Consider the following 24,905-nt stretch of genomic DNA (forward strand, 5'->3'; position numbering starts at 1 on the left):
AATTGTCATGTACTATGTCAGAGACCCCACTATGTGGCTATATAGTACCCAATGTCTTCTCTTAGCCTTAGAGCTAAAAGAATCTCAGATTATTTCATTTTTCAAGGCAGTTTCTAAAACAAATACTTGTGATATGGTTTTGGAATCCTTTGTTTTGATTTCTGTGCTCTTCACTTCAAAGCTCTGTCTTCCCTGAAAGCTTCAGTTTCCTCCTGGTGACTGTGTGGTGGCTCTTCAATAATCAGGGAAAGGCACTTTGTGATGCTTAAGCTGACATGTTTTAAGTGCAGCTTATCTCTCTCATGGAAAGTTCTTTTCCCTTACTCTGAATAGGCATTACAGACAGGTGTGTAAGAGTGTGGCTGTTTGGAAATTCTTATTTTGAGGTCATGTTCTCCTTTTATATTCCCTCCACCCCCATCAAATATCCAAGAATTGTTCACAGTCCTGAGAGTTGAGCAATGTTTTCATTTTAGGTATGGTATTTTGAACGTGATTTGGGTGAGTGCTCCCAAACAATCCTATGAAATTCAACCCAAGAGGAAAGTAGAAGAGCCTTTTTTGTTTAATTGAAGGAACTGAGCTGTAGGACTATATAAAGCTAAGTAAGGAAGGAGATAATTCAGTGGACACAGACATCTTCTGAGTACTGTTTATGGTTCAGGTTCCCTGTGTTGGTTTTGAGACTGATCATAGGGCAAGAATGAATGAGAGCTGGCAAGAGATGATCCACTGACTCTTCAGTTATCTCCATGCATCAGCTGCCAATCCTGTCTGCTAGGAATCAAATCTGCCAGATTTGTTTTACCAATTGATATGAAATGTTACATTTTTTTCTGATAGTTTCAGTAGAAGGTGAGGTTTTAAAAAGGTAAAATAATAATGATAATAGTTAGACAGATAGCTGCTTAATGTGCTAACTGTGTTGTGAAGCCAAGTAGCATCCTTGTATTGCTGCTATAGAGCCTTTTGTGGTCAGGTGAAGCACCGTGCATTCCAGGTTTGAAGGACTACAGCCTTCTAAGTATATCTAGAAAATTTCGGGCTGTTTCTCCAATGGCTTATTCCATGATAAACAGTGTATAAAATTATAGGAACTGCCATAGGCATAGTCTTTGGAATCTTGCAATGATTTTCTTTTCTAGCTTCTGTAGGTTATACATTGCTTCTGCTGCATAACTTAATAGAATGCTGTTTACTTACATTTCCTCAAAACATGTATTGCTTCCATTTTAATAAGTAAACATAAGCAGTGAGAATTTTGTCCACAAAGGGACAAATAGCATGTTCTACATGCTTTATTTCTTTCACATGAGTGGCAGCAATATTCAGTCTTAAGTCTCTTCACGTTCACATGTTGCTCCTAAATTACCAAAGAGAAAACCCACGTCTTTGGACTTAATGTTGAAATTAGGGAAATAAGTTGTTCTTGGTTTGAACTCGTCAGGGAGTTAATGACAACAGCAATGAATCTTCTTAGTTCCATGTGAAATAGAAGCTGGTCGCATGAGCACGGAGTTTAATCTTTCAAAAATTAGTGAAATCCTATGGATCTGTATTTTTTTGATTATTTAAGAAAGGTTTATGTTAGAAAAGATGTCAAAGAATCCCCCTTGCAGGGAGGACTAATAGTGTGCGGTTATGTTTCAAAAAAATGTTCAAAAGAAAAACTTGATCTCCGTGGGGTATATTTCTTTCAGGGAAGACATATAACTCCCACTGAAGTGTTACTGTGTGTGCATGCCTTGAAGGCAGAGTATGTTCTTATTGAGTAATTTAAAACGACGGCTCTAATGTAGCATCTCATGTTCAAATGAGATTTCAAATACAGCGGTGCCAGAAGTGGACACTTATGGAAGAGAAAGTCTCAATATAAACTGGTTCTGGATTCCAGGGGGAATCAAGGCGTAAACCAAACAAAAATAAAAAGGCAACTTACAGCTTGACTCTGCTCCGGGTAACTTCCACAGGTACAAGGAGCATCTGCTTGAACCATCCTTTCCCCTTTAAATGATCTTGCACCAGTGATCCATATTTAGGGAATTCCCAAACCAGACAACCTGACTGCTTGGAGAGACTTGGAGAGCAGTAGAATTTAAAAACTTTTTCCCCAGTAAAAAGCTTTATCATCTTAATCCTGAGAGCACCCGGCATGTGGGGAACGTCGCCTTTTCTGAACTAGAGCAGCTTCTTCCTTAGGCGAATGTTCAGGTCTCCTTCAAAAACCCATCAATGTAGCAGTGCTCAAACAAATGCAGTATCTTAGAAGGGCCCTATCGCCCATGGTCACTCAAGTGTGCCAGTAGTTGTGCATTTACATCATTCCATTGATCAGCATCAAAAATTTACTTCCTTGCTCCATCTTAATAGTACTCTATATCTCTGCAAACGGGCTTGGAATTATTTAGCTTATTAATGTCTCTCACTGCGCAATGGAGTGGATTCATCTTTGTGACTATAGAGGTTAAAGAGCAGTTAATGGTAGGATTTGTCCAACCTGGAGCTGCAGAAGGAGGAGCATCTGAGACGGTCACACTTCAGATACAGCAGAGAATACTTCAGGGTGCATCCAACTCTGTTCTTTACAGGAGGTGTTGGGGCCACTTGTCAGGATGTGATGGGAATCTTCCCATCATTGCTGATGTTTTGTCATGGAGTTTTGAGGAATAAAGCTATAAAAATGCTGCAGATTAATGGAGGCAGTAGGTGACTTCTATGTTACCTGCTCCCTTCTAAGTGTCCTACTTTCAGTCCTGATTCAGGCTGGGCAGGGGCTGAACCATGAAGCTTCTTTCACTTTTATTTTCTCTCCTCCTTTATTTCTGGCATATCCGAACAAATCCATGTTGCTGATGCATGTCAGAAAGGTTGTTCTTAGAGGATTTGTGGTTCAGTGATTTCTGTGCTGGAAATCATGGGAGCGGAGCTCTCTCATGACAGTTCTAATTCATTAGTGCAGCTTTCAAAGTCTCAAGTAAGTTTTTTAAATGGCTGAGCTAGAATCTACTTTTAAGAAGTCGGTCTTTACTATCAAGTTCCTCAATTGAAGAGGAAGCAAAGCAAGTAGTGTTCTTGCCTTCATGTCCAAGAACCTTTCAGATTCACACGTGCTGAACAGTAAATGTAGAAATTTTTGACCATGAAATTAAGAGTTTGCATTTATTCTTAATAACATTAACCCTGCCTGATTTCGCTACTGGGGTAGTAATACAACCTGAAGGCTTTTTGCTGTTCAAAGACAGGACACCTGGTGTGTTTCTTAGGCTCTGTTGCCAGGAAAGATGTCCAGTAAATAGTAAGTGTCAGGACATACATTTTGTATACGTGTGCTGCTGAAATATTCAGATATTGTGCTCCAGCAGCTTTTGTAGCTGATCTGAGGCTTTTTGGCGTGTGGGAGAATTCACTCTCACCTTTTTTTATCAAACAGTTCTTCTTACGTGTATAAACTTGTTTTCTCTCTTTCAGTTTTCCTACTTGGAGAAGCTGTTGTTGGTCCATGGAGCTTGGAGTTACAATCGAGTTACCAAGTGCATACTCTACTGCTTCTACAAGAACGTGGTTTTGTATATTATTGAGGTAGGAGTAACAAAAGGGATGGGCTTTAAAGGTGCTTACTCTTCAATTCGTTTCTTTCTAGAAGGAAAAGCTGAAATTAGTTGGCTTTGGTTATTTAAAAGAGCAGGCTTTTTTTTTCCTGTTGCCCATTTACAAACTCTTGCATTGCCTTGCAGTACCAGTGAAATAATAACATAAATCAGGTGATTTGATTTAGTAATATTTAAAACATAACTGCTTGTATTTTGTAAAATTCACTGCCTGAAGAAGTCAAGTAATCAAACTGGGTTTTGAAGGAGGTCGAATAATACTATGAAATCAATGTAATTTTTCTTAGATAAGAGTGTGACCTCATGCTTCAGGTTACAGTCTAAATTTAAGGAGGGCCAGGAATCTTTCTTATTGTTTCTTGTTGCCTTGTTCAGATACAAGTGGAACTTGAACTCAGTGGGTTGGTCTCTTGGGCTGAAAAAGCAAATTCTATATTTTTTGTGGAATTTTTGTCACGTATTTCCATATGTGTATGTATTCATTTCTCTGTTTCTACAATTTAGCAGTCATGAATGTGGTTAACAGTTAGAAAATTAGAACACTTATAGTTAGGCAACCAGCTATGTACATTTTAGCAGATAGTAAGTAATACTTTATTATTCAGTGAATCATACTGTGGTCAGTGTGTGAATATCCATCTCCCTCAGGGTCCAGTCATCTTTAATGCATGTTGTTAGGCTCTTAGAGAACAGCTACTCTCCGTTAACTCATGTAATTTTTCCTCTGTTAACTATTTCTGAATTAGCTTTAACCTTGTGGTGTTTTAATTTCAGTATAGATGAAAACATGCTGTCAAAATAATGACAGTGTATTGCTGTGGTGGTTGCACAGGATGGTTGTCTGATATCCGTAAAATACTTCATGAAGTCTAGAAGTTTTTTCTATATTGTAAGAATCCAGTCCTTGTTTGTATTCCACTTCTTTAGCCTCGCTCCTGAAATCTCACAATTGTGTTCTTGCACTACCGAGGAGGCCACTTCCACAGTTCTGAGGCAATTTTATTATGCTTATGCTTATAATTATGCTTATAATTAAGATTTGATTTGTGCGTAGCTTTCTGAAATGATCCTTAACTTGATTTTGGCTGATCACAAGTTATGCCTTTTAGCAGTGGCTTTTAAGTGTTATCAGAGACGACAGAGATACTCATTATTGTGAAAGAAAAATGTAAAGAAAAGGTATTTGTCTAGTGGGGTTTTTGCTGAGTGTGGGAAGTAGCATTCCCTGAACAACTCAGGAAGATACTTAGCAGCTCCGTGATTGTCATTTTCCCTCTAAAATTCTTTTCTCATTTGGAAAAGTGTTTTCGAAAATCCTGCTTCTCAAATATTACATTTGGTGCTGAACTTTCAGTGGAGAGCTAAATTACATTCTACCCTGTGAGAAGCTGGGCAAGAGGTTGAAGAGAGGTGAAAGCCTCTGGGACCTCCAACCTGAGGCAGCTTAATCATCTCTCTGCAGGGAGGCATTTTATTAGATGTTGCTATATGATGCATAAAATGCAAGTCTGCTCTGAGGATGTAAGGTCAGATGTTCCCTTCTCTTTGCTGCCTTAGATTGTGTTCAGTTCTGCTGTGTGCTGTGCTGAGGGACATGAGCTTTTGGCTCTATTGACTCCCCTGAGTAAGAGTGGGAATCGGTTCCTTCCAACACTGCAAATGTGCAGCTGCCTTCAGCCCCATGCCTTGCTGACTCCTCTGTGTGTACAAGTTGGGAGCAAGTTTAAGGCTTGTGGGAGGTGAAGCAACAGAAAGATGAAATCGCTACAACCACAGTGGTGGGTAGAGCTCAGTTTGTTTCTAGTTCCTATGGTGAGTTTGTTTCATTAGTGGCTTTGAGGAACTTTACCTCCAAAACCAAATAAAACTAGCCAAAGTGACTGCAAACTGAAGAGACCCCAGTTTGGGAATACTGCAGGTCTGAGGGGGATGAAAAGGTCTCCAATTCTGTTTTTAGCTTTACATAGAGAAAGCTGAGTTATTCTGTATTTCTGCCATGAGGCTCTGAAGCACTGATCAATTTGTGGTATGGAAGAAGCTCCCCAAAGGAATCCATTCTTCAGCTTGAGATAATAGTGGTTCAGTGCCCAGTGCTACTGCCCTGCTGCTAGTGCATGTTTTATGTTCCTGATTGCTCCCCAGTACTCTGGACAAGCTCAGTATTTACCTGAACTTCCTGCTTGGATGTGTGGTGTACGGGGAGTATTCTTTTAACATTATAATGAGATGGGGATTTGGACTTGAACTACATTCTAACTTGATCTTCTAAGGGATTGCACTGAGTAAATATTTATAAAGTTGAATCAAAAAGCACATCGGTCAATATGACAGACTGTCAGTTATACCTTTGTTACTGTGTCTGCGTTATTTCAATGAAGCTTTAACACCCGAGGAATAACAGTAATAAGACTTATGGAAATGAACTTTGCAGCAGTGAAGCACTGGAGCTTCATCATAACTTTTTTTAACCTGAGATTTTATAAGTGTCACAGAACAGAAATGGTACTCAGACTTCAGCACACAAAATATCTGGACGCAAAAGTTGGAGAGGTGTGTGTAAAAGAGTAAATTAAACTTGATTTAATTAAACAGTGATGAGCACTTGAGAATACCTTGAGAATACCTCCTTTCCTGGCACCTCGAGTTTGGTATACCAACAGTTAGAAGTGCCACACTTAGAAGTGCCACACTTAGAAGTGCATCTCAATACCAAACACTCATACACCAGGAGAACCCAACCTGTGGCAGCTGATTTTGTGATTTTTTTCCTTTAGTTTCTGGGAAAAGTGGTAATTAAAATAAAGAATTTGGCATTTGGTGGAAAGTGTATTCAGGTAACTGTAATCACGGGCTTTACTGTTCAGTGATGCTCCCAGGTTGAAGCTGATGTTTCTCTTCCTGCAGTGGCCAATTCTTGTAGAAGACACATGGCCCTGTAAACTATGTTTGATTTCAGCTGCCTTTCCAGTGACTGAAATGTATCTGCGTAGGGATTTCATGCAGCTAGAGAGCTAATGACAGAAGACAGCCTGATTATTACAGAGAAAATGAAACAAAAATTGCATTTTCCCTTGTTTGGTTTAAAATGAGATCTTCCTACTATTAACTTTAAAATCGCAAAGGTGAGTTTTGAAACTTCTGAAGTAGTTCTAACAGTCATATTGGAGATTATGGTTTAGCACAGAATCTGGAAACTTGGTATTGCCCTTTTTTGTGATTTGATTTCTCTTTGCTTTGATTCCGCTTTGCTTCATTGGGGTGCTCCAACTGACACTCTCTCAGTTTGTCCCCTTGCTTTTACAGAGTGTAAAACTCAATGAAATGATTCAAATCTAAGCGAGAAAAACAGGACCTGGAGACCAAAATTCTTTAGTTGTAGTTCCTTGTTCACACTGGAGCCCTTGGATGTGATGTTTACAGGCAGGGATGCTGTCCTTACCCTTGGAAATTAAGTAATTTAGAAAGTTACTAAGATGCCTATTGGGGTGAAATGTCAGTATGGAGCTCTCTTTTTTGTTTTCTTACATTGCTAGAGCAGTGTGCACTAAGAACTGTTGGATTACCTTAAACAGGAGATCAGCTGCAAGGTAATGGCTTTTTAGGCCTTGAGAGACAAATACCTGCGCATCATTACATAACACCATCTCATAGAATTACTTCTGTAGCTGGCTTTAAACTGAGTAGTGAAACAAAAGATCTGTTTCACATCTGCTGAGCTGATACATTTCACTGGAGATGATATAAAGTTGTCCCGATGACATCAGAACTTTGAAATACAGCTGATTTTGAATGTAAAAGAATACAGGAATGTTGCTTTCATGTCATGCTTGGAGGAGTAGAAATACAGCAAGATGAAAGGTGATATCAGTAATAGCAGGTGAGAGTTCAAGGCATTTGGGGATGGTTCTGGGGAAACAGTAGCATGGAAGATATCTTTCAGGTCAGCACAGGGTGTGCAGGAAAGCAGTGCTCAGTACCTCACTGGAGCACGTTGTTCATCTGAAACCTGCTTAAGCACAGAGTGCCTGAGTATTGCATATTGTGTAATAATTAAATATCTGTGTCCCTCTGTCAAGGCTTGGCGGTGGAGGGTCGTGATGCTCAACTAGAACAGAAAAAGAAGTGAATGGAAATAGAGGGGGAGTGTATAGCACGTGTAACTCTTTTTTCCCTCTGCCTTATATATCCAGAGATAAACTGTAGGCCTGGATCTGAACACCATTTCTTTATGGCAGTTGAGAGTGAAAGTCTTAACCTACACCCGAGCAGTATTAAACAAGATAAACCACAGAATCATTGTATCACAGAATCGTAGAATGACCTGGGCTGAAAAGAACCACAAAGATCATCCAGTTCCTACAACCCCTGTTATGTGCAGGTTTGCCAACCACCGGGCCAGGCTGCCCAGGGCCACATCCAGCATGGAGCATCTAAACATACTAAAGGACAAAATAATAGGGTTTCTGTTTCTAATTCAGAGCTGAATTTTCAGATCTTATTAAATTCCAAGTAAACACAGTGTTTTGGTAGGCAAACTTTGAAATAAGCAGGGATGTCACAAGTGCAACATGGTCTGACTGTGATGGTGTGAAGGGCTCTGTGTGCTCTTGGTGGTCTCCACTCAGACTTGCTGATAGCACAAGCTGTGAAAGTGCACATGAGATGTTCCTACATGAGATCTGTTCTTCTTGCTGCGTGAGACTTGTTTTTCTTGTTTTTATGCTTTCCTGTCAAACAGATTTGTTTAAAAATGCAGACAGTGGGCACAGGAGTTCTTTCTAGTCCTGTTAGCCAAACAGCATGCAGAAATTTGTCTATCTGACATGACACTAAAAACATACAGCTCTGACATTTCTGTGTGCTTATTCCCTGATTTATACAATCCGACTTGTACTTAAATCACCATGCCTTCTGTTTCCAATTGGCTTTGTATCTCTGAGGTATAGCCAAACAACAGAAAACCTGAAGCCTGGGGATTGTTGGAGTACGTTGAGGACTGGAGCGCAATAAGTGTTGTCATAAAAAGCAACTTTGTAAGAAGATAACAGAACAATATTTTCCCCCCAGTGTTAGGCTAAGATTAAGAACATCTGGCTGTAAAATTCCTGAGCAGGGGTAACAGTAATACAGGCAACTAGTTGTCTTGTCATGATTACAGATTCAAATGATTCAGTTGCGTGTTGAAATACTGTGGTGGGCATTTAATACTCCTTACTTCTATGTGCTTATGCTAGGTTAGTTTGTTAGCCTTATAGCAATTCTGTATCACGAAACAAAGCAGGAATGTGTTCCATTTCTGTTTGTGCAGTAACCTGAAAATTCAGCTATTTGACATCTCATCATAGCCCTGGTCAATAACTTACTATGGACAGATGCTTTCAGATGCAAAAAAAGGTGGGATTCAGTGTCCTTAAGGTAGGTGGCAGGTGTAAATTCAGGTGCTTAGGAGAAACCTCTGTGGTGTCCATTTAGATGGCATTTATGGATTGCTCAGTGGTTGCGGAGAGCAGTGTAGGATTGTCAGATATGCCACAGTAGCAGAAGCATTACTGTGTTGGCATGTATAGATAGCTAGGCAACTAAACCCCGGCAGAAAGAGAGGTCCCTTTGTTCTTCTTGTCCATTTGGTATTTGAAACTTTAAATGAATAAATAAATAGACAGGAATCCAAATCCTCCAACTTAAGCAGTGCTGGTCAGTTTAAAAGACGCAGAAAACTTGTGGAAGTTGTAATAAAGACCTTGCAGACCTGGAAAGTGCAGTGATAGACACACTGTGAGAAGCAATACACGTGTGTGACTCTCATCCTTCTCCATCATTGTAAGAAAAACTGGCCTTATGTGCCCGTTTTTCTCATGCACTGTTTCAGACTTAACATACAGCTTTAATGCACAGAAGCAGAAAGCCTGGGGCAACACAGGACACTGCCCCCCTCCCACCCCTAAAAGAGCTCATCGTAGGCTCCAATGCAATAATGCATCCTTTTGTAACAGTAGTTCCAGAAGTCAGATCTTGGAAATAGCCTGCCAGACTTCCAGAGATATCACAAAACACAACCTAATCCAGAATTATGCAAATAGTGGCTACAGATGTGTTTATTTTTTGTTTTAAAAATACATCCTGATTCCTTCTTGGTTGTTCTACAGCTCATACAGCTCATAGTTCATATTGCTGCCCTTGACAGTTTATTCCTTATTTCAACCCCCCGTTGTGTGAAGAAATTGTCAGAATTGCTTATAGGCTGGTCTCATCAACTTTAATCCATGATTGACTTCTTGGATTTTGGATTCCTAATTGAGTATGTTAATCCCAAGAGTTTCCAAGGAATCAATCAGTCACAAAGATAAATCGATGCTAATTTTCCTTTCTTTTTTAGTAATATATACTGCACAGTGAATCATTAGAGAGCAGTCCATCTTTACTGAAAATAACATTGACTCAACTAATAAATGGCTGGTTTAGAATTTTCTTTCAAATATACCCAGAAGCGATCAAATCAGTATTCTAGCATTGATATTTTATTTTATTTTATTTTATTTTATTTTATTTTATTTTATTTTATTTTATTTCATTTTATTTTACTTCATTTTATTTTGTTAAGGGCACTGCCTTGGCTGCACCTTATAAGCAACAGATATGGTAATTTTCTAAGATTGAAAATATAAGTAGTAAGTGTGGCTCCTTAGCTTGGTCTCAGAATCTCTTAGGTAGAAGGTTCAATGCGTGTTGCCAGAGAGTATCTGCAATGTTATTTACTGGGCAAGTAATATGTTCAGAGCTACTCGATCCGTTCTTTGTGTAACTTCATACACATGAAGGAGAAGGTTTTTTTTCCTCAAAAGTTTTTGCCTAATTTGATTTGAAAACATCCATTATTCTTTTTCAATTTGGGGGACTTAGAACAAAGCAATAATAGCGCTGTTCTCTAAACGTGAAACAGTAACATCCTCCTGAGCACTGTGTGCTTCAAAACTCCAGTTCTGTCATCAGTAAATGCTTTTCCAGTTTAACGTTCTTACCAGTGAAAATGGATTGTGTTGTTAGGACGTTGTGTGATATGGGCCAGGTAATCAAAACATGTGGAAGATTTTAAGAGGGAAATTAAAGCTATACAAAGGTCAGTGATTAAATAAATAAAGAAATAAAAGTAGTTTAATACGTCAGAGAATCACAGGGGTTGGAAGGGAGGGACCTCAAGAAGTCACTGAGTCCATCCCCCTCGCTAAAGCAGGCCCCCTACAGTACATCACACAGGTAAGCATCTAGACAGGTCTTGAATGTCTGTACAGGAGGAGACTCCACAGCTCCCTGGGCAGCCTGTTCCAGTGCTCTGTCCTCTTAGTGTGAAGTTTTTCTGCATGATAGTGCAGAACTTCCTACATTCAAGTTTTATGCCATTGCTCCTTGTCCTGTCACTGCACATCACTGAGAAGAGCCTGGCCTCATCCATTTGCCTCCCACCTCCTTTCAGATATTTATAAACACTGATCAGATCCCCTCTTAGTCTTCTTTTCCCCCAGGCTGGACAGACCCAGATTACTCAGCCTTTCCTTACTCCAGGCCCTTTATCATCATTGTGGCCCTCCACTGGACTCCTGCTAGGAGATCCCTGTCTTTTTTGACCTGGGGAACCCAGAACTGAATGTGCATATTTGGAAAATACAAACCTATCCAGCCAGGACAATGCAGTGCATATGTTTGACTTGTGGGTAAAAAGATGGCTGAGCTGTAATTCGATAGAAAAGTTTTTGAGGGCAAATAAGCCCCGTGAGGAAATAACTTGTGCTCAATGTGTTCAAGCTGATGTTAGCAATGTGTGTGATGTGGTAGAGGTTAACTCTGAGAACGCTATTTTAAAATCCAATACCATATCACTATATGTGTATGTATTTAAATAGATATATATCAAAGTATTATTTTTATATCTAAGTATACATAAATGTAAAATACAGCTTATTATAAACGTATCTTGGGCTTGTACTGGTTTTCTTTATATCTGGCCTTTATCCCTATAAATAGACTTCCTTTAGGGGCGACATTCCTGATTTATGTGGGAATAGCTAATAGCAAAGTAAAGTTCTGTACATTTTTATTTTTTATTTGTGAAGTTTTATTTTTCTTTCTACTGGCCTGAAGCCATGGGCTGCAATGGAGTAGGTGCAAGGTTTTCTTCTCTTCACCTGTACCTCGGTGCTATAAATAGCTATGAGTTCTAAATGTATTTCACAGCAATTGACTTCAGTCTGCAAATGGTAATACAAATGAGGATACATTTTGCCAATGACAGCGTGGTGATAGAGCTGTCCGAAGTGACTGCCTGACAATTAGCTTAATTCTCTGGTTTAGAAGCTCTGAGCCACTGGTACTACAAGCAGCCCCAGCAGCGTGAGTGCTCCATGATTTACTGCAGCTTGATGGCGTTGGTCTGTCAGGGGACAGATAAGTCCTATGAAGGAGTAACTTGTTGTCAAGGTGTTCAAGCTGATAGCAGTGGACATAGGTTGCTCCAAAAGTAATGCCTCCTATTTATTCCCATGGAAACTACAGCTGACACAAAGAACACAATAACACTGTCTGATAGAGCAAATTCTCAGCTACAAAACACTGTTTTTCAACCCTATCACCACCATTAGCTGTGCACTTTTGCCAGCAATAAACAGGAACCTGCACACCGTTTTCATAACAATCTGCACCATCTGATTGCATCTGCACTCACTGCTGCTGTCACCACTGCTGAAAAGCACCACCCACAACCGCACTGTGCTCACATCTACTCTTTGGTCTCCATAAATGCTCAGCAAGCATTGATGAACATCACTGGATGCCATTTTCTCCACATGGAGAAACATCTTTGCTTCTTCTGCACTCCCATGTCAGCCACCATTGTGTCAGACTGCCACTCTGCTGCCATCTGTCACACCACAACAACATGTAACAGAATGTTGGTGGGAAGGTTCCACCTCTACTGCTGTACCACCAACATCTGCCACTGATATCACGGGCCAACATCACAAAGCAGGAGGCGTTAACTTTGGAGCAGCCCTAATACTGTGTTATACTGCAGTTATTCTGTGTTAAAGTGCTATTTAAAGCAGTGATTGGCCTGGAAAAGAGGAGAGATTTGGAGTTCTTGTGTAAAGCATAGTTCAAGTAGGGCCAGAGAGCTGGGAACGTGGCAGAAAATCTAATAATGAGTCATGCTTTTGTGAAACTGGACACATTCTTTATTTCTCTCTATTTTCTCCTGTCAATGGTTGAAATAGTAAATTTTATTTACTTCTAAAATGTTTGTTTTAAAACTAACTTTGAGCCTGTTGTTGGAAATTTGGGGCTCGTTGCTATGAGCAGCTCCACTGAAGGCAGATGAAGACAATTTCTGCTTCCCTGCCAGTTCCTTGGGATGAAATGAGTGTGTTTTTTCCAAGCCATGTGGTAGGATCATGTTTATTGTTATGTGCTCTTGGAAAAAAAAAGTGTGTTCGTCTGCATAGGATATGTTTCAACACTGCATTTCAACAGCCCCATTTTCCAGTGCATCCGTAAGACAGATGCATGCTATTGATGCATTCGTGGCTTTCCGGCCTTAATATTGCTTCACAGATGATTACAGCTACCTCCTGAACACTAGCTCAGAAATGTGTTGTCAATGGATTTGGGGCAAAAATAGCCTTCTTGAGTTTGCTACCCATGCGTATAAAACTTTTTACAGTGTTTATGTAATGACCTGAGTTTATCCTGACTGTTGTGGGGCTTCTTGTTTTCTTTGGGATTGTAACCTGAGGAAGGTAATGCGAGGAACAAATTTAAGTGAATAGAAGCTCTGTTTTTAAATCCTGCAAGAAAACAGTTTTGCCATTTCACTTGGATGAGCACTAACGATTAGAACACGTACAAAAAAGCCCAAAACAAAGCAACAAAAATCATCTAACAGCCACCTCTAACCAGTTTCACTAATTAACTACTAGAAAGAGTATTTTGTTTTGGGATTCATAAAAGCATCTGTATCCTAGTTTAAGCATGCGTACAGGACTTAGAGTAAAACACGTAGCTTATGTTTGTGAAAGCAGAACAAAATGGTTTATAACATGGGCTTGAAGGTTTTATTTCCTTGAGTTTCAGGGTCTTGAACCAAATTTTTTTGTCACATTACGGCCAGGCTTTTAAAATAAATAACAATAGCCCACATCTGCCATGATCCCACAAGTTTAGTCAACTCTTTGAAAGGGTGGATAACAGCAGCCCAAGGGGAAATGATTTTAAGTTGAAAGAGGGAAGATTTAGGATGGATGTCAGGGGGGAAGTTCTTTACTAGGAGAGTGGTGAGGTCCTGGAACAGGCTGCCCAGGGAGGTTGCAGATGTCCCGTCCCTGGAGGTGTTCAAGGCCAGCTTGGATGGGACCTTGGGCAGCCTGGTCTGGTATTAAATGGGGAGGTTGGCAGCCCTGCTTGTGGTGGAGGGGGGGTAGAGATTCATGATCCTCGAGGTCCCTTCCAATCTGAGCCATTCTGTGTGATTCTGTGCATGTGTGTGATCAGTCCACAATGCAACCCGCAGCACCATTGGCGTTGCTTCCACATGTACTTCTACAGCCTCTCTGCTCAAGAACCGCTTTGCTCAGTGTGTCAACTCAGAGATATTTTCCTCCTAAAGGGAGCTGGGATCTTTGGGCTGGGAAGGAGTATAGGAATTACTGCTTCTCAGTGGCCTGAAGGGCTTTGTTCCTGTGGGGAGGGATGGGGGGGGGGGGGTAGCTGCGTTGATGTTCAGTAGATTGTGGTGGCAGCACATAGAGCAGCAGCAGATTTGAGGAACCTGTCTCAAACAGGTTTTTGGTTTTCATTGAGATTCTAAGTAAAATGCAGATAGCTGTTCTATTTATAAGCTTTTGTTCATGTGTGTGGTCTAGAGAGCTCATTGTTGTCCTTTCCATCTCCTTGGTCTTGGTTTTAAAAAAATAATGTTTAGAACATATTAAAATGCAATAGAAATAGTAAATCAAGCTGCCTAGTAATAGTGCAACTCGTAAGTTACAGTGTGTCTTTCTGAACAGATGTTCAAAGTAAATCATTTGCAGCTTGTTTTCCCAAGTATGTCCTGTCATCGTTCTCGTAATGCGTATTAATATTAACTGACTAAAATATGCCTGAAATTTACGTGTAATACTTATCTTTGTAGCAGCAGAAGCTGTCATTAACCAGCAACACCTGAGCCCTCAGCATTATTTGTGGTGATGGTTCCTGTCAAGTTCAATTTAGGTAGAAAAGTGAATCTGTCCTTTGGGTTTGCTAACGGTGTTCTGACCTTTACTCCCTTTCACTGCTGAGGAGTGACAGGTGTCTGGAGAGGCTGAGCAAAGTGACTGTCAGCCTCTGCTCTGTGTCAGCTGGCATTTGTTAGCACTAAAACTGCACTGGTTTTGTACTTCCTAAAATGCGCTTGTGCCTGTTCACACATCCTGGTTTGTGATGAGATACAGGGATGGGCAACCAAGGTGCTGTACCCTCCTGTTTTTTCAAAGCAGTTCCACTTCAGGGTAAGATTTCCACAGTGCCATCGTCCAGCCATGTTGAGGTGGGTCCTGCACTGGGTGCCTGCCATCGAGGTGCCCTTGAGAGGTGCCCATCCCACATGATGTGTGTGCATGGCACGGCTGGGCTGGGCTTCCACCATCACCTGAACCCACACCGGGGCTGTGCCTTAACCCAGTGTGTATGTATGCTGCCATTAAGATGGACGCTCTAGTCTTCCTTTTTCCCTGCGATCATGTTCCTTTTCCCCTCCTTTGCCCAGACACCAGTGTTGCCTGCAGGATGCTCTATGAGGCTGGGGTTGAGGCAGATCAAGTTCCTGATGCAAACAGGAGTTCTTGGATGGGAGTTAGAGCCATTATTGTGGCAGCAGTGTGGGTTTTTCAGGCAGAAATATACCTGTTACTTCAGTAAGCTGCTGTAGGGCTGTGTCCTTGTGTATCTGCGGACGCAACCCAAAACTTCAGAGGTAGGGCAGGTGAGAAGGTGGTGAGTTGGTATTCATTGTGCTCCTCCTAATTTTTGCCAGAACTGCTTGGGGGGGGTGGCTATATTGGATTTTTCCTTTTGAGCAGTCTGTGTATTGGACTGAGAGGCATCCCATACGTAGAGCTGGGGAAAAGGAGACTGAGAAGTGAAGGCTGATCCCAGGGGACTGAGGGATGTGGAGCCTTTTCCACAGGTCTGTCACGTGGTGCTCGTTTGCTCAGAGAAGCTGTGATCTCTCAAAAACTTGGAAATCATTGGAGGCCATAATTTTAAGAGAATGTATGTAGAAGCACTGGATTTTATGGCGTGTGATTTGTGGGATATGGAGGGGGGGAAAAACCCTTAAGAATGCGCATTAGGCCATCTGGACAGAGAGGAGGAGTTGGTGTGTGCTAAAATACAAGGTGTTCCTGCAAGGGAGGAGTGATAAAATGATAACAGCAAAACTCCTGGCAGAGTTGGCTTGTCTGGAAAAAGATAATATTTTTCAAGCAGTTCCTGATTAATGCTGAGCTGACATAAGAAGGTAGGAGTGGTACATGTAAGGGAAGAAGCAGGCACACTCTACCTGCTTTGAGGGTCTCAAGACATAAGACTTACCAGTCTCTTCAAGTTGCCTGTGATTGCTGAAATACATTCAAGGGAAGGCATGAGTGAGATGGTAGAACTCTAAAATACAGGTTAGGACTAGAAATCTGTGCCTGACTTGATTAACAGGGAAGCCTTGGCAATGCCTCCATTCCTGGGCACTGTGAAAAGGGGAGAGCACTGGTGGTCTGCCGAGAGTTGCTGTGGGGTGTGCATGACCTGTTTGGTCTGGGGGATACTTTGCCAGACATGAAGTCTCCTTTTAGCTTCACTCTCTTCTTGAGGAAACAGTCTGTTGCCTCTTCAGAGATGGCCTCTTTAACGTTTTTTGCTTTGTGGAAGATTAATGGAGCTTTTAGTCTGCTCTTTTTGACACTTCAATATTTTACTGCTACCTACATGGTTTCTAATGAACGATGCTTATTTCTGTGTGTTCTTCTTACTCTCAGGATAGCTACGATTGGTGGGAAATATTCATGAGCATGAAGGTATTTCTGCTAGGCATGATCTCAAGCTTTGCTTCTTAAAGTCTGACTTTATTTCCTACACAGCAGCTTGCTGGATCAGTAAATGAGGGGTTTGCTCTTCAAAAACACAATGCAATTCATCTGGTTGTTCCCTGTCGCTCCTCATGTAGAGGGCTGTATTGCAGTCTGAGTATTGGTGTCTGTCTGGGCTGTTTTGTTTCTGTCTTTCTACCTCTTTCTCTGATGGGTGGGAAATCATGCTCTTGAGAAGTTTCCAGTCCTTGCTTTTACTGCACTGACATTTGAGACCGATCAGTACGTTTGCTCTTCCTGTTTAACAAAGAAGCAAATTAATGTGTTTTGTTGCAGCCTCAGAGTAAAAGTGAATGATAAAAACACCAGGTACAGTAAAACCCATTTGGGGCTGTGCTCAGGCATCTGATAAAATTCTCATTTGCAAGAAAAGATCCTGCATGGAAAGTTGCCACTGCATGTGCTTCTATAGTACAAAATCTAGCAACACTCCCGCATTTACTGTCATATTAAAAGTAATGAGGCTCGATTAATTTTATGGTATTTCTCTATTTGGAGTTATGTCTGGAAACTCCTATAAGTGGGGAGGAAATGTCAGCTCTCTTTGGTTTGAACAGAAGTAATCACTGTATAATTCCAGCAAATAGGCAGAAATAGACCCTCACCTGTCTGGCTGAAGTTGGTTTTTGTGTTGTTTTTTGCTTTTTTTTACCCCTCACCTACTGGCATCAGTCACAGCAAATGCCTGCAGTGAGTCTGTATCCTGCTCCAGAAAGTTATGTGGGACCTGGTGTATATGCCGTTAGTAGAATGGTTTTTGTATTGCATTTAAATAGCTCTTGCTTCCATTGCAATTGCAAAATTCTCCCAGCCAGGTCTCGTGGACTTTGTTAATGAGAACAGATCTTTCAAGGTATTGGGATGTTAAAAACTACTGCCAGCTCCTGCCAGCGCTTCTGCAGCTGACAGAAATTGAGACAGTTGGCCATTTCCTCCGCTGGGTGCCTGGGCCTGGTGCAGTGTCATCTTCCGGAGGGCTTCAGCTCAGTCCAAGGCAGCACTGTTATGTCTGGCTCCTGTGCTGGGAGCAGCAACACCATAAAGGAGATGATGCTTGTTGAATCTATTTTTTTCACTTGAAATACTGCATAGGCAGTAAAATACAGAATCCGTTTTTATTCCACATCTCTGCCTTGGCAGCGTGTCTCTCAGCTTTGAAATACAGCAGAAAAAAAAGCTATTTTTACAAGCTAGAAACTATTAAACGATGTGTTTGTTTTGTAAAAAAAGCTGTTTCAGTGTCAATGGTGCTTTGATGTCTCTAAGGGGAGTGGCACCGTATCTTACAGGGCTGAGTGTTCAGCACGTTGGCTTTGTAGCAATACACAGTAGGTATTCTGACTGATGAATTAATAAGCAGAAAACCATTTATTGCAGAAAGCGAAAGAATCCTTTTGCATTCTAAGCTTTTGTTGTAACCTGTTCCCCAAATCATTAATCATCTGTTTTGCCAAACTGCTGTAGGAAGTTGCATTTCTGGAGATGGTTCATGTTGGTGTCAGTGCAGTCAAAGTGCTCGCTGTTGCACGATCTGAGATGGGCTCATCTCTGATGTAGCTGCAATTAGAGTTTATAAGGGATTGTCTTAGGAATGTGTATGTGGTTCTGTAGTGCTTATGAGCTGCTCTTTCCAGTGCGGGAGAGGATTCAGCCTAACTTGAATGCTCTTGTTTGAGTATGTGCCAACCTAAGGTATCTTGGTTTGCCATCCACAAAGATGTTTTCTGTCTGCTCTGAACAAAAGTGGTATATTTAAGGAAATCGAAGACACAGTTGTTCCACTGTGCTGGGGAAGGAGTAGGAAAAAAAAAATAGTGCTGCAAAAAGGAAAGCAGGTTTTCTCTAGTATTTCAAGCTGCTGGAACTCCAGCACAGTTCATTTTGAGAATTAATAGCTTAAGGTATTTTTCTAATGATCCTTGGGTTTCAGCTATTTCCTGACAAGCATTCTTGAACCAGCTCACTTGAATGTGCACATCCCTTTGTGTCCTTGATGTGTTTCTCAAAGAGGAGCTGTTTCTGTGTTTGCATTACTCTTGCCTAATCTGTTTCCCAAATTGTTTTGAAATCCCTGTTGTATGTACAGCAGGAGGCTATATAGTTGCAGTGTGTCAGACTTGGTAATTCCCAATATCCCTTGTCTTTAAAACAAATTAGTTGCTAATGAAAGTTTAAAAGGAGTAGAGTGAAACATGGATATTGCAGCTAATATTTCTAGTATTTGAATTAGTCGTGGCTGTTTCTCAAAATCTGAAGCAAGAACTTGGTTTGTCACTGATGTTTTTTGTGGTACAAGTAAGATGTTTAGAAAGAATATCTACAGACTCAGAAAAACTGATCTCATGGAGCCAGACTAGTTGCACTTTGTGCTACTGAAAGTGTGGGATAAACAGTGAAGCCATCTCAGTGTTTCCGTCATTCCTAGAATGACAAGTTCTTCTACAGTAACAAGTCATTTGCAGTCCCTTCGGTGTATTGTTTTCTGCTTTATGTTGTGATGATGTAAACTTAAAGGTAAATTGTTGGTATTGAAAGAAAACCATTGATAACAACTTGAAGATGATTCACTTTTTTTTTCCTAGGAAGGAAATATGCATGTGAGAGGGATGGATATATGGGATAATGACATTTTCATGTTGAAAGGCCACCTTCTGGTTATACACGAGAAATCCCGCCCTCAGTGCCAGGTGTGTTTCTCTATAATCACAGGAGCTGAGGAAATGGGCAGTGTATGCTGCTCATGCTTAGCAGACAAAATGCGCAGCAGTGTTGCTCACATAATCTTTTCTGCCTCAATTTCACCCGCTGTCGTTGAGGTTTCCTCAGCTGATTCAGCACTGAGCTGAAGAAGATAGAAACATCCCACGGGTCAGAAAGGGTGGGAGTAAGAAAGGGTCTGCAGGACTCAGATAATCTTTTTCCTGTAGGTGTTCCCGTGCTACAGTTCTGTATGAAGTATGGAGGCCCCCTGTCCATTAGAAAAAATGGTTAACTTTCGCTTGAAAGATATTTTTGGGCACCTCAATACAGAAAGGACATGGAGGTGCTGGAGCAGATCCAAAGAGAAGCAACAAGGCTTGTGAAGTGTTTAGAGAATATGAACAATGAGGAGTGACAAAAGGAACTGACGCTGTGTAGTCTGGGAGAAAGGAGGATGAGGGGAGACCTTATTGCTCTCCAAAAACCTGAAAGGTGATTTTATTTTTCACTCGGGGGTGGTGATGCACTGGAACAGGTTGCTCAGAGAGGTTGTGGATTCCTCATCCCTGGAGGCGCTCAAGGCCAGGCTGGATGTGGCTCTGAGCAGCCCGGTCTGGTGGTTGGCAAACCTGCCCATAGTAGGGGGGGTTGAAACCATTGGATCATTGTGGTCCTTTTCAACCCTGGCCATTCTGTGATTTTATGATTGCCGTGAGAACGGGGCTGGTCTCTTCTCACTGGTGACAGGTAAAAGGACGAGGGGAAATGGCCTCAAGTTGTGCCAGGGTAAGTTTAGGTTGGATATAGGGAAAAACTTCTTTACAGAAAAGGTAGTTAAGCACTGGAATAGGCTGCCCAGGGAGGTGGCTGAGTCACCATCCCTGGATGTGTTTAAGAGCCATTTGGATGTGGTGCTCAGGGATTTAGCGGAGGGTTGTTAGTTAGGGTACTGTGGTTGGGTTGTGGTTGGACTCGATCTTTAAGGTCTTTTCCAACCTGAGCCAATCAATTCTATGATTACAAAATGAGTTTTTAAACAATTAGTAAATTAATAATCTGATCCATACCGTGTATGATTTTTTTAAACTGTGATTTACTGCAGGGGTTTCCAGTGGAGATTTGTGTGGTGTGTAATACGCTGTATATACTCATGTTATAATTTGAACCTGGAGAACCTACATTAAGTTTGATTATGTGTGGGTATTAAAATGGCTTCCAGTCAGCAGTAATCAGTCATAATAAATGACACATGTTGATACTCAGTGTAGTTCCACTCAGTGCCCACAGTAGTGTTCTGACTTGTAGCAACTTTCTGCACAGACTGTTAAGTTGCGCACATATGCACAACTGGCTGAATTTAGTTGACTGGCTGTTTGCTGTTTGGCTTCATGGTTCTACAAAAGCTCTGTCTTAGAATGTATAATGAATGAGACTGAAAAATGAGGTGTCTGGAGTTTTCAGCTATTATCTGCCAGACACAGTGGTCGGAAATGTGGAAGACCTTTGGAGGTAAGACTGAGAGGGGAAACTAGCTTTAAATCGCTCCAGGGAGAGCTTCAGAACACCAGAACCCAAAACAGTACCTCTCTATTTTCAAAGCGGTATATGCAGGCAGAGCTGCATGACTCTCATTAAGTTCATTTGAGTCGTGCAGCTAAAGCCCCATGTGATGTTTTGAAAATGTAGGGAATAAAAACGATCTTAAACCAGACATCTGGGCTTCTATCCAGTTTTCCGGTGATAACTTCTGATGCATGCCGTTAATAAAGCATCATCCATGGGCTAAATTATTAAACTACAGAACTCTTTGTGGAAAACTTATAAGTCAGTTTTTATCAGAAAATGTGCGTGCGTTCTTCAGCAGCCATTGCTGACCAGGGGGCCCTTTTGCTCTTGCAGTGTATTCGCCAGTTTCTTCCCCTGTCCTACTTTTCACTTGTCTTTTGACTTCGTCTGAAGTTCTCACAAGCCTGTAACTGGTATTATTCCTTCTTCTCTTCTGTTAATTTCAGGGGGAAATTAAATACAGCGCTTTTGAGAAGAACATTTCATTTTTTAAAAGCATTTAGCCTGCAGATTTTACAAGTTACCTTTATAATATCCAGGTACATGTGATACTGGGAACTTGCCATAGAAAATGAGTGCTTTTTATTTGTCACTCCAGGTGCTTTGCTCTTTGGGGTTTTTTTTAATCATAAGAACCTTGGAGTTTCAGAGTATGTGCTCAGATCATGTACATATAAACTGATTTCTTCAGAGAAGTACCCTGTTCTGTGAGAAATTATCCAGCAGGAGCCCTGGTGACTCCTCACTTTCTTAAATCTCTGGTCTTTGGCACTGGCAGAAGGTAAAAGCTTTTATGGAATATAATGGCCAGTCTTCACACTTGTGATCTGTTTCTTACCATCTAAGCCTGGAGAAGAAGTGCAGTGGTCACATTGTTGTTCTAGGAGCGGGCAGACGGCTGTTTCAGCTGAAGGTTGAAATAATTTCTGCTCTGTTTCAACAGCATGAGAAATATTTCAACCCAAAGGAAGGCAAGCTGATTGTGGGCTAGTTGGGATGATTAAAATCCAGCTGCTGTAGTTTTCATTTTAGAAAATATTTCCGAACTTGTCAAATCCTGTTTGCTTCAAGATTAATATGTACAGTAGTCTTCTAATAGTAATATCTCAGCAAAAGGAACACGTGTTCGTGATAGAACCTGATACTAACCACAGAAAGAGGGTAGAGGACAGCTGTCTGGGATTGCTAGAAGTTGCCGAAGATCAACCCTTTGAATGTCAGCCCCTTGCTATGGTCTTGGTGCAGCCCAGGAATTAGCTGTATCACACAAGGGCATTTCTGAGGCTGGGGCTTTTCCTCTGAGTTATTTCCAGCATCGACAGTGGAACAAAAAAATAATAATCTCTGAAGGTCAGGATGATTGATGCAAGTAACTATTTGTTATCTTAAAAGTATCCGAGGAACCTACTCCATGGCAGTGAGAAATGGATTGTATCACGTTCCTAGGGAACTGGATATATCGAGAAAAACTAAAAGAAAAGCTTGGGAGTTAAAAGCATTGATCGTATTTAATAATTTACCTGAAATAAAAGAAAAAAGCAAAAAAAAAAAGCAAAAAAAAAAAAAAAAAAAGCTGTATTCCTAAGGATAGAAAAGCCTGCGTGCAGCTTCCGGACGTTTTTCTATAGAAGTCATTGGCCATGGCTGAATGTGCTGATAAATTCTCTGCTGCTGGAGCTGAGCAGCTGAGACAGATCCCAATGTAAAGTGGTTTAAGGTTTCTTCTAATATTTGAGTAGTACAAGTGTAATAATAAGCTTTTTCCCCCACCTCTCAACCTTCAGTGCTGAAATCCCCAAGCAGTGAAGCAAAGGCTATTTCTGACATCCTCTCTCTCCTTGTGTAGTCATCCAAACTATAAACAAACATTCACTTGCCTGCCATATGAGCTTGACTACACAAGGAAGTTACAGTGGTTTAACTGTGATGTGATTGTAAATCCATTTAAATTGGTTCCAAATGTTCTGTGAGCACTCTAAGCCTGATTTATACTGAAATGATAGTCTGGATAACTTGTTCTGTGGACTTGCAACCTGCATTTTATATTAATTTAGGTGATTGTTGTGCTTCAGTATGGAAGAAGTACCCTTAAATTCAACATTAAATCAGTGTCTGTTGTGATATCCTATTTGGAGTTGAAATGATCAAGAAAGCACTCCTGAGCAAGTGGAGGCTGGGAGAGCCACATGCAGTAAAAGAGTGGTTTCTTTTGTTTAATTCCAGATGGGTCTCTGGTGAGTTTTGGAGAACTGATAGATACTCTGTCTGTCAGTTCTTTGTGTCCGTATTGCTCAGTGTTAGCACCCTGAGGATCAGTAAGCTGGCTGTCGTCTGCTCCACTGTACCTGGTGTGGGTAGACCAAGTATGATTTGTCTTTAAAAAAAAACCAAAAACAAACCAAAACAACAACAACAACAAAACACTGAAATGCCATTAAAAATGAATTTATTGTTTTTAGAGTGAGTGAGAGCCTGTGTTGTGGATATAGATGCAAGATAAGAGGATGTTTGAGGGCATAAAGCCTGCCAAGATAGCTTGAAGCATTGGACTATATGGGATCAAGGTACCAGATTTCAATTTAGCTGTGGGCCTTATGTATGAAGAGACATTTTCATAGCTTAAATGCTGCTGGAGAAATCTTCATGACACCTAGATTACAAGACTTACTCTCTTATCTCTTGGCATCCTTGAGAACAAGTAGCTTTTCCCATTGTTGCCTGAAAAGTGATCTGGGCTGCCACTTCTTCAAGTCACCAGACCTGTCTTCTATAAAGATTGAGTAAAAATCTATTGCTGGAAAAGTACTCAGGATTGCTTATTGACCAGCTGGTAGAGTTGTAATTTAAGGAGAGTCATTCCTTCATCCTTACTGACTCTTTGGGATCCTGTTCATAATGTTCCTTCTCCTCACTAGTCAGGTAGGTCCTGACAAATAAACCACAATGCTTATGAGGCCTGAAGAAGTACAGCTATTGCACACTGCTACACAGGCAAGGCATATAGGAGACCTACAACATTTACAAAGCTGGATATTTGCAAATACAGAATGAGTACCTGTCAACTGCCTGTTCTGTACTCTTCCCATTAAGAGAAACCATGCTGAACTTGAAAGGTAGGCCAGCATGAACCTGATGAGGTTCACCAAAGCCCAAGTGCACTTGGGTTGGGGTAATCCCAGACGTGTATGCAGACTGGGTGAAGAGGTCATTGAGAGCAGCTCTGCTGAGAAGAGCTTAGGGGTCCTAGTTGATGAAAAGCAATGTGAGCCAGCTATGTGCACTTGCAGCCTGGAAGTCTAATGGTATCCTAAGCTGCATCAAAAGAAGAGCTGCCAGCAGGGATAGGGAGGTGATTATGCCCTTCTGTTCTACCCTTGTGTGGCTGCATCTGGAATAGTGTGTCCAGTTGTGAGGCCCCTGGAACAGGAAGGATGTGGAGCAAAGAGCTGGAGCACCTGTCCTGTGAAGACAGGCTGAAGGAGCTGGGCTTGTTCAGTCTGGAGAAGAGAAGGCTGTGGGGAGACCTTATTGTGAACTTACAGTGTTTAAAGGGAGATTATAAATGCGAGAGAAATCAACTTTTTTACATAGGTAGATAGTGATGGGACAAGGGGGAAAGGTTTTAAACTAAAGGAGGGAAGATTTAGATTGGATGTCAGAGGAAGGTTTCACTCAGAGTAAGGGTGGTGAGGGGCTGGAACAGGCTGCCTAGAGAGGTTGCAGATGCTCCATCCCTGGAGGTGTTCATGGCCAGGCTGGATGGGGCCCTGGGTAGCCTGATCTAGTACTTGATCTGGTGGTTGTCAACACTGCCTGCGGTAGAACATGATGATCATTGAGGACCATTCCAGTCCAAACTACTCTG

General features: G+C 41.2%; 1 protein-coding gene across 5 annotated transcripts in view; it reads left to right on the forward strand.

Moving 5' to 3' along the window:
* ATP8A2 (ATPase phospholipid transporting 8A2) overlaps positions 1-24,905 on the forward strand; it is a 295,095-nt gene that overhangs the window by 155,340 nt on the left and 114,850 nt on the right. For all 5 annotated transcript variants that reach the window (XM_072326477.1, XM_072326474.1, XM_072326472.1 and 2 more), the window contains one exon: positions 3,469-3,579. In XM_072326477.1, the coding sequence (XP_072182578.1) occupies positions 3,469-3,579 (111 nt within the window). The remainder of the gene's footprint in view (positions 1-3,468; positions 3,580-24,905) is intronic.

This window comes from Excalfactoria chinensis, chromosome 1, assembly GCF_039878825.1.
Source record: "Excalfactoria chinensis isolate bCotChi1 chromosome 1, bCotChi1.hap2, whole genome shotgun sequence".
Taxonomy (NCBI): Eukaryota; Metazoa; Chordata; class Aves; order Galliformes; family Phasianidae; genus Excalfactoria; species Excalfactoria chinensis.